The sequence below is a fragment of the Asterias rubens genome, chromosome 1 (genome assembly GCF_902459465.1).
Source record: "Asterias rubens chromosome 1, eAstRub1.3, whole genome shotgun sequence".
NCBI lineage: Eukaryota > Metazoa > Echinodermata > Asteroidea > Forcipulatida > Asteriidae > Asterias > Asterias rubens.
Genome location: NC_047062.1, coordinates 14406450 through 14421536, shown reverse-complemented (window position 1 = coordinate 14421536; position 15087 = coordinate 14406450). Strand labels below are relative to the sequence as shown.

General features: G+C 38.8%; 1 protein-coding gene across 6 annotated transcripts in view; it reads right to left on the bottom strand.

Moving 5' to 3' along the window:
* The window catches only part of LOC117296996 (transport and Golgi organization protein 1 homolog), a 43980-nt gene that overhangs the window by 12149 nt on the left and 16744 nt on the right, over positions 1-15087 (bottom strand). For 5 of the 6 annotated variants that reach the window (XM_033780140.1, XM_033780134.1, XM_033780109.1 and 2 more), the window contains 10 exons: positions 14093-14140; positions 10814-13476; positions 4669-4830; positions 3929-4048; positions 3503-3527; positions 2898-2986; positions 2423-2500; positions 1091-1201; positions 698-769; positions 240-376 (listed from right to left, as the gene is read on the bottom strand). In XM_033780140.1, the coding sequence (XP_033636031.1) occupies positions 240-376; positions 698-769; positions 1091-1201; positions 2423-2500; positions 2898-2986; positions 3503-3527; positions 3929-4048; positions 4669-4830; positions 10814-13476; positions 14093-14140 (3505 nt within the window). The remainder of the gene's footprint in view (positions 1-239; positions 377-697; positions 770-1090; positions 1202-2422; positions 2501-2897; positions 2987-3502; positions 3528-3928; positions 4049-4668; positions 4831-10813; positions 13477-14092; positions 14141-15087) is intronic. The other variant, XM_033780118.1, reaches the window with a different exon arrangement.

Below are 15087 nucleotides of genomic sequence, written 5' to 3'. Positions count from 1 at the left end.
AAAAATACTCCAAGTTAGCCTTAGAGGTAAATCTTGCCCTGTTTCAAATTCCTTTTTGGACCGGCATCTGAATTCAGTACCGGAAAAAGAATCAAGTGAAAATCAGTTAACAACCAAAATTAATAGCGTAGTATTCTTTGGAAGATTGTGTTTTTGAACTCCGACCCCCATCCCAATTCACAGTTTCAGAAATAATATATAATCCAGGGGATTCATTAAAATTTATTCCAAATATTTACCTCTCATTCCAGCCCTCTATTTCCTCAGATTGCTGCTCTTTTGTAGACGTCAGAAGTTGATTCTGTTCTGATAGTGACTGCTTTTCTTGTTTCAGCATACCTATGGTGGTGGCGCACTCATGCAGGTTACGCTCCAGCTAAAGAAACAAAACAAGAAAGAATTAATTGTCTGATTATTAGATCCGTTGGTTTTACACATGGTTGTTTTCATTTCCAACATAACTGTCACAATGTTGATTCACTGTTCATCAGGGGCAAATCCTTTTCTCCACATTTGTCATTCCAAATTTAGAACACATTTTGTGCTTCCTTTGGATATGACTCAACACTGCTACACGATTTCAAGTGTTTCAAGAAAATCCAAAAGTATATCAAGTTTCTTAGCAGCCGACCCCTTTTCCCAAGCATGTCTCAAGAAATAAAAACAAATTTTTGTCATGCAGATATCTATAACTTACGTCATATACTTGTTGCTGTAGAGCTGTAATAGTCTGGCTGGCCGTGCTGACCTGCTCTTCATACAAGTCAACCTACACAAGAAAGAAACAATATAAACATGTCAAAAGCAACCATACAAGCCAATTTACAGAAAAACCATCAAAAATCTAACCTAAAATTTACATAAAAACACATCCCAAAAAATCTCACATTCATAGTTTCATAAACAACAGTTTATCTTTCAGTCAAATCCAGTTTTCCAAACCCGAAGCTACACTTTTCAAAAACCATCTACAGGAATAAAGGGCTGCAGTGTGACTGGCCCTTACAGTAAATTTATAACCAAATTAATCGGCGTCAATTGATTTCAGACATTTGCTCATGAGTGATATTTGCAGTGGATGTTAACAAACCTGTTGCTGAGAGGCAGAAAGCTGCTTTTCATTTTGCCCCGATGTGGATTTGATCAGCGACAACTCCTTCTCCAAGGTTTGTATTTTGTTTTTCAGATCCTTACAGGATTGCTAGAAGATAAAAAGGGGGAAAAATTCACACATAAGAACAGAATTGCCTGTTAAGCAGCTCTACGAAATTTGACCTTGGTGACCTGCAGCCGATTTCACGAAATGCTAGGATTAATCCTATCTAGAGCTGACCTAACTTAGGATGGGTTCAATACGTCCTAACGTCTTCGAATTTGGAACTGAACTCGTCCCAAGTCCTAAGATTAATCCTCAGTTAGAAAGAGTTTGGTGAAATCGACGGCTGGTCCCTCCCCACCTTGTCATTGCCTTAGTGCCCCTTGAAATGATCCAATCCGAGTGTACATTTCCTTCATTGTGGTGCCCTTTACTAAGGATAGACTGCTTTGCCCTTACAACAACAAAGTATCAGGCCCAGAAACATTTCTTAAATTCATATCTGGTCACAGTGGTAGATTATTCTGCACACTAGAGGTTGATATTTGGCAATGTTTTGTTGTTGTTTGATCTGTATTTTGGCAGTACAACAACTTTGTTGAGGTTAATATTTGGCAATTGTTTTTTCTTTGATGTGTGTTTTGGAATTTAAATTTGTTTACTACCATATTCCAACCAGTGTTGTTAACCGGTTAGGAACAAAAATAGTTTGACCAACATAATTTTTGCATCCAATCCGGATGTTTTTTTCTGATCAATATATTAATACGACCTTGAAAGCAGAATAAGAATTCAAAAGTATTGTTTCAAAAACGGCTAAAAACAACCAAGAACAATGGGCAGGATGTAGCCACGTCAGCTGTTTCACCATTATACCCCAACAGGTTATACAATCAAACTAAACCAGTTAATCCATTGTGAAAAAGACAGATGTTTATTTCATTCAGGACGTCACAATGTGTATAGCCTGCTATGAATACCGTATGGGTGAAATCAGTCAATGGCAATTGAATTATCAAATACTAAAAGAGGAATAAAGCAATGTTTGTGGTCCCAAAGTGCTCCCAAAAATGTTTCATTACATGCGAGAATTGCTCGGTCTATTACATACCAATACATTCATCCAATTCTGGTGAGCTGGTAATTTGTTAAATGACATGAAATCAACATTATTGGGCCTTCTCCCAAGTCTTGTCAATTTTTGTATTAATTTATCAGTTGATGTATTTTTATATAATGCGAGGGCCCTAAGTGATAATCTGTGCTGGATTGGTCACCCTCATTAAATATTGTTTCAAATAAATAAATAAATAAGTAAATACTCACAGAAAGTTTGCTTCGCTCCTTCTGGTTCTTGTCTGCATTTTGCTTCAATTCATAATAATGCCGATTCTGAGTCTTGAACTGTAAGAAATCATATATGAATACTCAATCAACCTTAAAGTGACAGCAAACCAGTAAGCAGGTGCTCTATTTCATAAAGCCTACCGCAGCAATCTGCTTAGCCATGAAAACAAGCAATGTACTAACCAGAAACAAATTACAAGCCAGTAGTATTCATTGTTTGTCACTGGTTCCCTCCAGATTTTTGCTTAGCAGAAAAAATGTGTGTACACCATTTGCTACACGACAGTTTTGTGAAAATTTAGACAAGTTTGTTTTCAGCTTCTTAACTATCTTCTGTGTCAAGACCACAGAGCACCTCTTTTTGAACTTTTTTGGGCCCCTAATGTTATAAGAGAAGTCAAAAGGAAAAGAAATCCTAATCTCATCATTCCTTAAGATTATCCTCTGAGCTTACCTGCACGGTCGTCATGTCCAGCGTATCCAAGATGTCAGCCTTCTGCCCATGTAGTGCCTCAATCTCATCCAACATGGCTGAATTAAACGCTGCCATTCAAAAAAACCACAAAAAACCCACATAAACCAGAATGTCCGATCATGATAGCACTTAAATTTTTACTCCAAATTGTCATTGATGTATTTTGACCAAAAAAAAGGAAGAGTTTACCTATACACAGCTCTTGACAAATTACAGATTTGGTTTTTTTCATGGAATTAATTTTCATACTCTCTTTGACAAAAAACAATTATTTTTTAATTACTTCACTTGAAAAATCTATAATCTGGTTACACTCAGTGTGATAGTAACTCAACCTCAATTGAACATTGTAGCTTTAAAGATTGCTCCAAATAAATGCCATCTTAAAGGGCAGCTTGGGTTTTGAAACAGTGAAAAATAAAGCAAATCACATTAATAAAGCAAACCACATAGTGTTGCATCAAACAAATGATAAATTTGCCTGCAAAAATGGCCTACTTTACACTGTGTGACGTAAATTGGGAATTATCTATTCTATTGAATATGAAATTTATAACTGTTTAAAAATAATCAATAAAAATCACCTTTTGGATTCCGACAGCTACACAACTGTAAAGGACAGGAAAAAAAGATTATCTATTTACATGCAATAATTGAAGGTTTCGCTTTGTATAATGATTTCAAATGTTCCTATAATGTAATGTTCAATATGGATTAAAAAAGTATTCAGCATATAACTTCATTATTAAATAGGTTTATTGTTGCTGTTTTAATTTCTGTGTTATTTTTAATAACTGTATTTTAATGTGCACATCGAGAAAGTGATTTTCATGCTGGGCATGATGAATAAAGAATTGAATTGAATTGAATTGATTGTAACTTTCTATCTTTCAATACATGGAACAAAAACCCTAGCAGAGTCGTTCCCGAAGGCTTAATGACAGAGAAAGACTCTGCTAGGGTTGAAACATCAGGCCATTAACTATTATTGGATATTATAATTCACTTACACATAAACAAAGAAGGAAAGAGAAGACAGCGCAACTGATGAGCTCAATGACGATTAGGATCGGCCAAGGTATCCCTAAGAAGTCTGCGCCATGGAGTGCTAACTGAACATCATCTGGCAACTGAGGAAAAGCAGAAGGGCTAACATTAACAGCAGAAAAACCTTAAAAAAGGATTTGACGATGATTGAAGTGTTTCAAGAATGACCCATGATCAGTGGTTTATATAGTTCGATTTATAACCAGTTTAACCATCTTCCGCTATGGTTTATAAATGGTATTGGTAGAAGAAAAATTATTTTAAAAATCCCCCCGGAAAGTTCCCTAGAGAAAAAATCCACAGGAAACTATAGTTGTGGTAATTCCTTCCAACCATACTTCCTTTTACAGTTAACAATCTAAATATGATGCAAAAAATAAATAAATATCACATCCATATGTTTTTTAAATTCCATTGTACATGTGAGGTAAATGGAACCAATGCTCAACAATTTAGTCAAGCATAAACAGCTTTAATACATGTTTTCAAATAACGACTTTGAGGATAAAATTAAGTTATGAGAATTGAATACCAACCAATTCATTCGTTTCATACAATCCATCTGTTTTTTTTAATATTCCTGTGTACATGCAGGTAAATGCAATATATGCTCAACAGTTCATAACAATTATTCTTCTAAAACAACATATTAAAATAATGACTTTGAGCTAAATATAAATTTATACAAAAATTGAAAACCTACCAGTTGCATGAGTGGTTGCAGGGATATATTGATAGCCACCAGTACTGGTTTCATCATGTTGATGCCGGTCATGGTCCAGTGATCCTCATCATACGTATCATTCATCGTCGAGAGGCCTGGGTCGGAGAAAGCATTCCCCTCATCTAGACCCAACGGTACCTGCTGGAGGAACGATAACAGGGTTGACATGTGAGGAGGGTCTATGTTAGTAGTGTTAGGGTGCAGAAGAATTTACGTGTGATGAGGGTCCACTTTAGGCCCACTGGTACTGCGTTTACACTCAATCCAGAAACGTGGCTTGGATGAGAACCGGCATTTTTATCTTGACAACAGATCAAGATATTTTGTTTATCACGACCACAGATCTAGATCTTGTGTCGCTCTTAAACCAGTGCTTGATCCAGCTCTGACCCCCTTTTTGATCACAGCAGCCACACAAAAACACTTCAAGTAAGCAAAAACCATTCCTAGCAAAACCCAGAAATCATCCACATTGAATTGCCATGTCTGATCGGCCTTTATGTTTACACGTATCTCTGGAATCAACTTTTCCAGCTCAGATCTAACAACTGCAGGGTTGAACCCTCCTCAAAGGGTGGTTTAAAATTGCAGGATCTTAAACCGGGTCTGATCCTGCTTTTTGCGTAGATCAGCTGTTTATCCACATTGCATTGATCAGATCTGGGTAATGTGTTGTTTGTAATGCACTAAATCCTTGCACTATTGCAAAATGAAACGACAATGGAGCAAGTGTTTTTGTACACTTTCCACAGACAGCACTGTGAAGGAAGCAACAGGAGTATCTCTCACCATAGCAGTTATCAACTGAATATACAATACATGTATCCCATTACGAATCATGACACAGTATTCAAACACACACTGAGATAGGTCACACTATACTAAACCGATCCATTTTAAAATGTACGACTCTTGTCCTTGCCCTATACTCCAACATTAAGATGATCAGCCAGCCCCAACATTAACCTGGACAAATAGGACTGATGCTTGAGAATACAACAAATCCATAACTGACAGTGACACTATGACATACCATGGAGGTAGAATCACCATTAACTAGCAGTAGGGTTTCCGTCCTCCAGTAACACACACCTACGTACATGTCAGACATGTACAGGTCTGACATGTACAGGTTTATGCACATTGTACATTAACTAGCAGTAGGGTTTCCGTCCTCCAGTAACACACACCTACGTACATGTCAGACATGTACAGGTCTGACATGTACAGGTTTATGCACATTGTACATTTAGAATTCTGAGGGCTAGCTATACAATATACAATACACTGCCGCCTTTATATACATTAGTTTTAATCCTGTCATATCATCTCCATGGTCATACCATGGAGGTGGTCATACTGATTATTGACATCAATGGGTGCATTGTGCACATTGCATAGACTCATGCTACACAACACTATATATTTAGGACACACACATCGTAATCGTATGCACTTTGCAGTACTACTACTAGCAGTAAATGAAAACACAAATTCCATCACTGTCCCACTCAGTCTTTGCAAACTGTACAACGCTCCCTAGGAATAGGATCTATGTACTGAAATGAACTATTATATGTAAAAGGTGAATAAATTTACCTCCATGTTCGAACCCTATGGGTTGAGTTTCTATCTAGATGCTGCACTGGTAGACTGCACTGCCCAAATACTGAATGCTCTCTCACACTTAAACTGTACATACACTGTTACAACACACCACACATGCACACAGTCCCTGAGTGATAGTGATTTATCGGCACACACTGCTGAACTGGAACTCTGCCCACTATTTATTATGAAGGTATGAATTCCTACAGTATGCAAAATGCCATCAGTTGATTTATGCCGAGTGGGAAAACTGATAATCAAATGACCAATCGCGGAGCACTTTGCATTTGCTTATCTCACTCTGCAAGTTATTTATACCTCAAGTGTTTATTTTATAATGATAACAAATATTTATAAAACAAATATTTTGGAAAGATAGACCATCAGGATTATGACCTTTTAAAAAACTGGGGTTTTTTTTAAACAAAAAAATGGAGGTAATATAATGTCCGAAAGAAACCAACAAAATACCCATAAATAAACTGATCACAAGAAAACACAACCAGACAAAAAAGTCAGCGACTCGACAACATTACCTTAAAAAACGCCTCCATTGCTCTGAGCGTGCTCTGAGCCTTATGTACTGAGAAGAATAAAATATCCAATATTGTATGTGTTTCCCCAGAGGTACAGAGTCAGCCCTTATTCCTCACATGGCAGCTTCTAGGTCCCAAATGAAATAGGAATAGCAATGCTTTCCTTTTTATACCATTCTATAAATGGCCACACAAAGCAGGTACGCCAATGAATAGATGGTGGACCCAAAACGCAGTGGCGTAGAACTTGATCTTGTTTCTGGGTTTAAACAACTGAACTTGGTACCGAAGGTTGTTTCTTTTTTCTTCTCGGTTTCTGAAAGGCCCACTGCAAGGCAATCAGGCATGGATTTGTAGAGTCTCTGCTTACCCAAGTTTTTAAATCTTGATTAGTGATAAGAAAGGGTGATTCTTGCCCTTGAGATCTGTGGAGCCATAAGCTGTGAGTTTGTTCCTCGTCTATAGATTATGAGTGTTGCATACTGTATACAGTAGGGACTTTTCGTTTTCGACGACGGAGGGTTCTGCGACGGGTAAGATGACATTTGGCGTCATCTGCGCATGCGTCGGCTTTGAGGACGGTCGTCCCTCAATTTCTATGACAGTACTTTGGATGAATCTTCGTTGTGCTGAAAACGACAACGTTTAGCTGAACAACTGTCGCAGAACCATCCGTCGTCGAAAACGAAAAGTCCCTAGTAAATAGAGGATGAGACCATCGATGAGGGACCTTGGAGGGAGGCTCATGATAGGACAAATAGAGCAATGAACCTTGCTCTATATGATGGGACTGAAGGCTACATGTACCTGTATGGTGTATGAGCCTGTTGGAGCATAGAGCTAAGACCTTTGTCTGTCTGTGCATGGAGGAAGGTCCTCCATGCTCTATGGTTGAAGCGACCTCCTTAAACGTCACTTTTGTAATTCTTTGGCAATTACACAGAGACCACGAAGCCCATGGCCTCTAGCCCCTGGTCACGGCCTTCAAAGGTTTCCCATAGACTGTCATTTTGCAAAATGAAAAATAGCCTAGCACTCTCAAAGATGAAATACTAGATCTGAATTATTAAAGGAACACGTTGCCTTGGATCGATCGAGTTGGTCTTTGAAAAGCGTTTGTAACCGTTAGTTATAAAATGCATATGGTTAGAAAGATGTTTAAAAAGTAGAATACAATGATCTAAACACATTTGCTCGGAAATTGCGTGGTTTTCCTTTTACTTTGCGAACTAACACGGTCGGCCATTTATGGGAGTCAACAATTTTTAGCTCGCTGATTGATTTAATTTTGTCATGAGTCTTGGAACAAGATTAGTCAGCTCCCTTACTGTTTCAAAAAGAGAATGGATCTATAATAAATATGAAGGGAACCAGACAAAAGTTTGCACCGCAAAAATATTCTAAAATTTGTTTTCCAAAATGACATTGCAATGATTTGGTGAAAGAGCAGGCCAATTTCATGATAACGTTATCTGATGGAGCCAATCACAGCGGCAGGGGAAAAAAATACTGCAATGTCGTTTGGGAAAAAAATCGCACCTGGGATGAATAATAGAAACCTCAAAATTGTTGATATATAACTATGATATAGGCCTAACTTTTCTGCATCTAAAAAATATAATTCCTCCCCTAAAAAAAAGTAAACACATCACTCCAAACAAAATTTTCTTTCCCAAGCAACAACACTGCGTACAGGTGTGGTATCCGACAGCAGCAAACCGTAACAACAATCGCAACAAAGGGCAACAATCAAAACCCAAGGTTGCCCCAACACAAAAGGGAAGTTTTCACATGGTCTCCTTTTCAATAAGCTTCATTCATCAAGTGTATATCAACAAGGGCGTTCACGTTTACTGGCACCGAAACTGCAGATTGCATTAAATGGGTTCGTGTGAAGAGCTTTCATGGTTTTTGTCTTGCCTCTTTCCACAAACGATGCAATGGGTAGGCCTATATTTTTAAAAACCTCCCACAAACAAAAACCCATACCTGCTTCCACACTGGGAAAAGTGTCACGTGACAGAGAAATAAAAACATCCGATAAAGACAGGGAACCTTCCAGGGCCAAATTTCATAGAGCTGCTCTAAGCAGTAAATATTGCTAACAATTTTCTGCTTAGCAAAAATTAGCAGGATACCAGTCACTACTTTTTTGCTGGTAACTAGCCAGTTTTTGTGCTTTTTAAGCAGCTCTACATAAAGTCTGTAAGCAGAAACTGGTTCACAGGTTTAACTGGGACAAACTGGGACCAGCCCCCCCCCCTCCATTCCCCGAAGGACAGTGAAGGAGTTTGCCCCAGTGTTTCTGGCATGGGTAGCTGCAGATTGCACCGCATCACATTGTAAACCCTCACAAGGTTTTAAAACATTTGAACACTAACCTCAATATCTTCATAGCTACACAAAAATGTCTCTATGGTCTGAGGAATTCAAGTCTTGTGGCTAAGCAAGTTAGTGTGGACCCAGACATTTCAAATTCAACCAACACACAAACGGTTTATTCTCAATCTAGTATGGGTGGAGTTGCATTAAGTGACCTACTAAAGTACGGTACCTGGATTGACTTCCCACCTCTACATTGTACATGGACTGTACTTCCAGTGACTTCCCACCTCTACATTGTACATGGACTGTACTTCCAGTGACTTCCCACCTCTACATTGTACATGGACTGTACTTCCAGTGACTTCCCACCTCTACATTGTACATGGACTGTACTTCCAGTGACTTCCCACCTCTACATTGTACATGGACTGTACTTCCAGTGACTTCCCACCTCTACATTGTACATGGACTGTACTTCCAGTGACTTCCCACCTCTACATTGTACATGGACTGTACTTCCAGGGGACAATACATTTTCACCAGGGACACTAGAAAAACATGTAATTGTTCAAAGCCATACTTCATCATTTCTGGCCTACAATTGTAAACCAAAACATGTGTACTCCAAAGTATGGCCTTTAAAGACAGTGGACACTATCGGTAATTGTCAAAGACCAGTCTTGTCACTTGGTGTATCTCAACATATGCATACAATAACAAACCTGTGAAGATTTGAGCTCAATCGGTTGTAGAAGTTGCGAGATAATAATGAAAGAAAAAACACCCTTGTTACAGGAAGTTGTGTGCTTTCTGATGCTTGATTTCGAGGAACTTGAGGTCTCGAAATCACAATCGTGGAAAGTTACTTCTTTCTCGAAAACTACGTCACTTCAGAGGGAGCTATTTCTCATGTTTCTATGTTTTATACTATTAACCTCTCCCCATTACTAGTAATCAAGAAAAGTTTTGTGATGACAAATATTTTGAGTAATTACCAATAGTGTCCACTGCCTTAAAAGCAGTGAAATTGTTTGTTACACTTTGTATGTCCAAAAGTTATGCACAGCAATACTGGGCCCTAATGTTAGTAGTATGATTACCAACCTCAAGTTTCAAAGATGTGAAGTTCACAATGTTAATTTTACAAATACAGAATGATGGAAGTAAATACCTGGGCGGAAGGTATAGAAAATTGGCTAGGACTACTAAAATTGGCTGGGACTACTACTTTAGCTTGTAGGATCATAATTAACTGCACTACCGCGGAGTCAGTTCTTGAATTGGGCTCAATGTCTCAATGCCTCAAATCCTATAAAGCAAGAGACAATTATGTCCAAGCTTTATATTTTGTGTACGGACCGTGCTAATACAGACTGATGCTCCGATGCAGTAATCGCCCGAGAGATAGGTGATGGAATGTTCGTCTTTACGGGTATTTTAAGCAAAAGTGATGTCATAAGTGTGGAGTGCTATTAGTTAACAAGATTTTATGTATGATCAGCACCACCAAAAGAGGCCAAAATTATTATTAGAATTTGTCTTACTACCAGCACTTCGCCTCAAATGGCACAGCTCAGTAACACACAGGGAATCTTGAGTTACCACATTACTGTACCATACATAATTTAAAAAAAAAAACTTTAAGACCAACTTACCCTTCGATTGAATCTGCCGGGGATATCTCCACCAACCTCCTCCTCAACTTCAACCTCCACCTCAACGTCAGAATGAATGTCAGAGTTACCACCTTCGAAGATTCTTCCTGTATCCGATGGATTGTTACCCTCGTGCTGGTCCTTTGTGTCTGCTACATGTAAATGTACATGGGATGCCACAGGGGGGGTTGGTGTAGTTGCAACTATTTCCTCAAGGTGTGGGTTCGATGTTGCATCATCCTTTACCTCAGTTTGAGTTTCAGAGTGTTCAAGAACTGTCCCAGCATCAGATGGGGCCTCGTCCGTCTCCTTAGTGTTGTACATATTTTCAAACATCTCTTGCTCCTCGACAGGGGCGTGTACTGTGCTTTCCATTTTATGCATTTCTTCAAGGTATGGATCTTCAGTTGTTGGTGGCCTGCTCAGTTTAGGCGGCTCCTCGATTGATTCTTCAGTCATTTTGTGGGCATCTAGGATGCTCTCATGATGATGATTCTGATTTGGAACATCAACCGAATCCAAACTGGCGAACAGTTCCTCTATTTCTTGGTGCGTTTCTGCTGATCGTGAATGTTCCGATGAGGTTAAGTCATTATGTGGAGCTTCTGCATCAGTCAAAACATTCATTTCTTCATGACCTTGGTGCATCTCTGCTGAGCGTGAATTTTCTACTGGAGATAAGTCAACATGTTGTACTTCTTCATCAGTCAAAACAATCATTTCTTGATGACCTTGATTATTCAATAATGGATCTTGGTGACTCGCTTCTTTCCCAAGTTCATTTTCATTAGGATAAGTTACTTCTACATATACTTCCTTGTGGTTTACTCCCTCTTGCAGACTTTCAGGCGCATCAGTCGGTTCAAGATGGACATATTGACTTTCAGGTGTATCATTCTGCTCAAGATTGACATCTTGGCTACCAGAGGGCTCAGACTCTGATGGGCTGCCGACACCTGACTCCACATCATCTAAAGAGGGCGCTGTAGTGCCTTGATCTATAACTTCTTCCAAATTGGGTTCACCATTTGAATTTGACTGAAGTATTGTATCCATCTGATCTGCAATAACACCGGGTATACTATCAGCAGGGGCTGTATCTTCTGGTAGACCATCAGTCCCGTCACCATTTTCTTGATTATCTTTCAGCATATCTTGACTATTTTGCCCGTCCTCATATCTATTTATGTTCAGTTGTTCATCTTCAACTGTGGTGGCTTGTTCTGTAATTTGTTCCAAACTGGGTTCACCATTCAAATTTGACAGAAGTATATTTTCGATACGATCAGCAATACCACCCGGTATACTATCAACAGGGGCTTCATCTTCTGGTAGATTGACTTCAGTCCGGTCACCATTTTCTTGACTACCTTTCAGCATATCTTGACTATTTTCTCCCTCCTCATTTATTTTCTGTTGCCCATCTTCAACTTGAACAACATTTTGGTCATCTTGCTGTTCACTCTCACGTAGAAGACGAGCCGGATCTACAAACAGTTTTGCATCTTCCTGAATGTTTTCTGCCGATGATGCGTACGTGTCTCTTCGTTCATCTTGCATGACACCTTGGTTGGCATCACCCTCATCTCCTTTCTTCATTTGTGACTCCTTTTCCCTCCTCATCTCTTCCTCCTGAGCTTGAAGATAAGCTTCACCAGCGGCGAGATCATCTTGACTTTGATGTTCATCTCTTAAGAGTTTCTCTGGATCACTCTCCTCTAACTCTTCCATTGGTGTTTTTAATTCAGGCTCGTGGTGATCTTGATCTTCACTCGTTTGCTCTGCTCCCATTTTGTCTTCCTCATGAGATTTCTGGGGTTTTTCTTCTTCTTTTTGCTGTCTCTTAAACTGATACTCGTTTTTCGTCAGTCCGACTCTAGTGCTGGGATTTTCGATGTATTTATGGAGCTCTCGAAGGGCCTTATGTGGCTGATTCAAAAACTGAGGCAACGTCATCAGCTGATTGAAAAAGTTGTTAACCTTTTCCGAGTCCAAGTCCTGTCCAGATGGCAAGACTATCTCAGAATCATCTGTGGCGCCAGTATCCTTGAGATCATCACCATCTGATTTCTGTGGACCATCTTGGGTTTCAGTTGATGGTTTCAAATCTTGATTTGGTGCTTCTTCCTTCGGGCCACTATCCATAATTCCTTTCCTCATTAGGTCTTTGACGACTCTCCCCATCTGTGGAGACATATTTTCTGTACTTCTCGTCTTCATGAAGTTCTCTGCTTCTCGTAAGAATTTGGTGTGTTGATCTTCTATTTGCTGATGATCCTTGACAATCCACTTCTCATCTTGCTCTCTGTCCGGGGTTTCTCGGCCGGTCGAGCGTGTCGGGTTCAGATCCATCTCTTGTGAGTTAAGATTTGCTTCAAGGATATTGGTAGGATCAGCTTCTTGTGTTGGTGTTGGTAATATTTGTGTATGTATTTCATCAGATAATGGAGTAGGCAATAAATCAGAGAGGTGAAGAGTTGTCCCGTCTATAACTTGGATATCTGGGTCGGCCTCGTCTTGTGCCAATTCTCTGTTTTTGCTTGCTCCTCGCTCCTGAGAATGACCATCTTGAGCATTTGTCTGCTCATCAGTTTCTTCAGTTTCTGCCTGTAGTCGTTTGTGCTCATTGTTTTGGGGTTCTGTTTCTCCCACTCTGTGAACAACTGTAGGGTAGAAAAAAATTACAGATTAATTCATCTTTAAATGGGAAATTCTTACACTCACTGGGCCTTATGAACATGATGTCATATCAGTAGGGCGCCCTCACCAAGAGGTAGAAAAGCAGCCGTGCGTACAAATCTGTGCATTTTTATTGTTTCATCATCGTTTTACCTCTATGATGGCTGCTGGATGATGTCAATTCATAAGGTCTATTAATGCCACTTAGTGTCAATAAAACATTTTAAATGGGACCATAGTTTATGCTGGATCAATGAATCTGCAAATTAAATACCTCAGTGGTATGTATAATGACATAACATCTGTCTGTGCAATAAAGATTAATTTGTTGAGGAGTATGGCCTATTAGCACTTTGTGAAATACAGCTCCATATTTTTATTCCAGAAGGTAAAAGGCAACCTTTTTTTACAAAAAGGACACCTCAAAACCCTCCAAAAACTGACAGGCTCAAAATTTTTTAAAGGGTAGAGACAAAAGAATCGATGATAAAATCACCAATAAACGATGACCAATAACCAAAAAATAATATCTTTGGTCAGTTCTACTTGACCAATCCAAAAATTATATGTTTAATTTTAAACAACTTATGCCAAACTTACTTCTCTGATCATTGTCTGCAGCTGCTGGATTATGATGGGTTGTTTGCTCTGTTCAAAATAACAAAAAATAAGACATTTATTGGTAAACTTTAATATTCAAGATCAATCAATGAAAAGTGTTTGTAGGATACACAGTTTCTACAATATCAATCTTCTAAAAATGATTTCAATTTGTGAAAACCATATCTGTCAAGTCAGTCAACCGACAGATTTAAGAAAACAATATCCTCAAATTTCTATATGAATATGTAACTTAATAGATTCTGTTGTCAATGTTTATAATGTTACTAGTTGTGAGTTTCTGGCGACTGGCTTACGGATCCATTTTAAAAGAGCTTCATCGTGAAAAAGATTTTGTTTACATGCTCCAAACATTTGGGGTGGGAAGGAAGTGAAGGGCTGTAAACATCAAATCATGCAAGGGGATGCGACAGGAGGGGAAGAGACATGCAGGTGTTTACCCGAAAAAGTGCAAGCAAATTAATCAAAGCATCGGCATACTATAATTGACTGGGATCAATCCTTACATAGGATAAGAAAATAAGGTTGTATCATAAATGATCCCTAGTGTGATCCGTGGCTACACAGCAGCTAGAAGAAATATATTGACCATTAGGGAGACTGCCAGCATAGGGCTGGATAGCTCAGTTGGTAGAGCACTGGAACAGTTTATTAACAAGAAGAAATATATTGACCATTAGGGAGACTGCCAGCATAGGGCTGGATAGCTCAGTTGGTAGAGAACTGGAACAGTATATTAACATAGAGGTCGTTGGTTCAAGTCCAACTCCAAAGTTTTTCTTTGTTCAAACCCAAGCAATAAAAAAAAGGTAAATTTTCCATGGGATTATCAAATGACAAACATTTTAAAGATTTTCATTAATAATAATTGGTTTCCTAATAACTCTGTGGAATGTAAAGATCAATAAACTCTACCAACTGATTGTGCAGGCTGCAGCGAAATAGGAATTCCGGAAAAGAAAAGAAACTCAAAA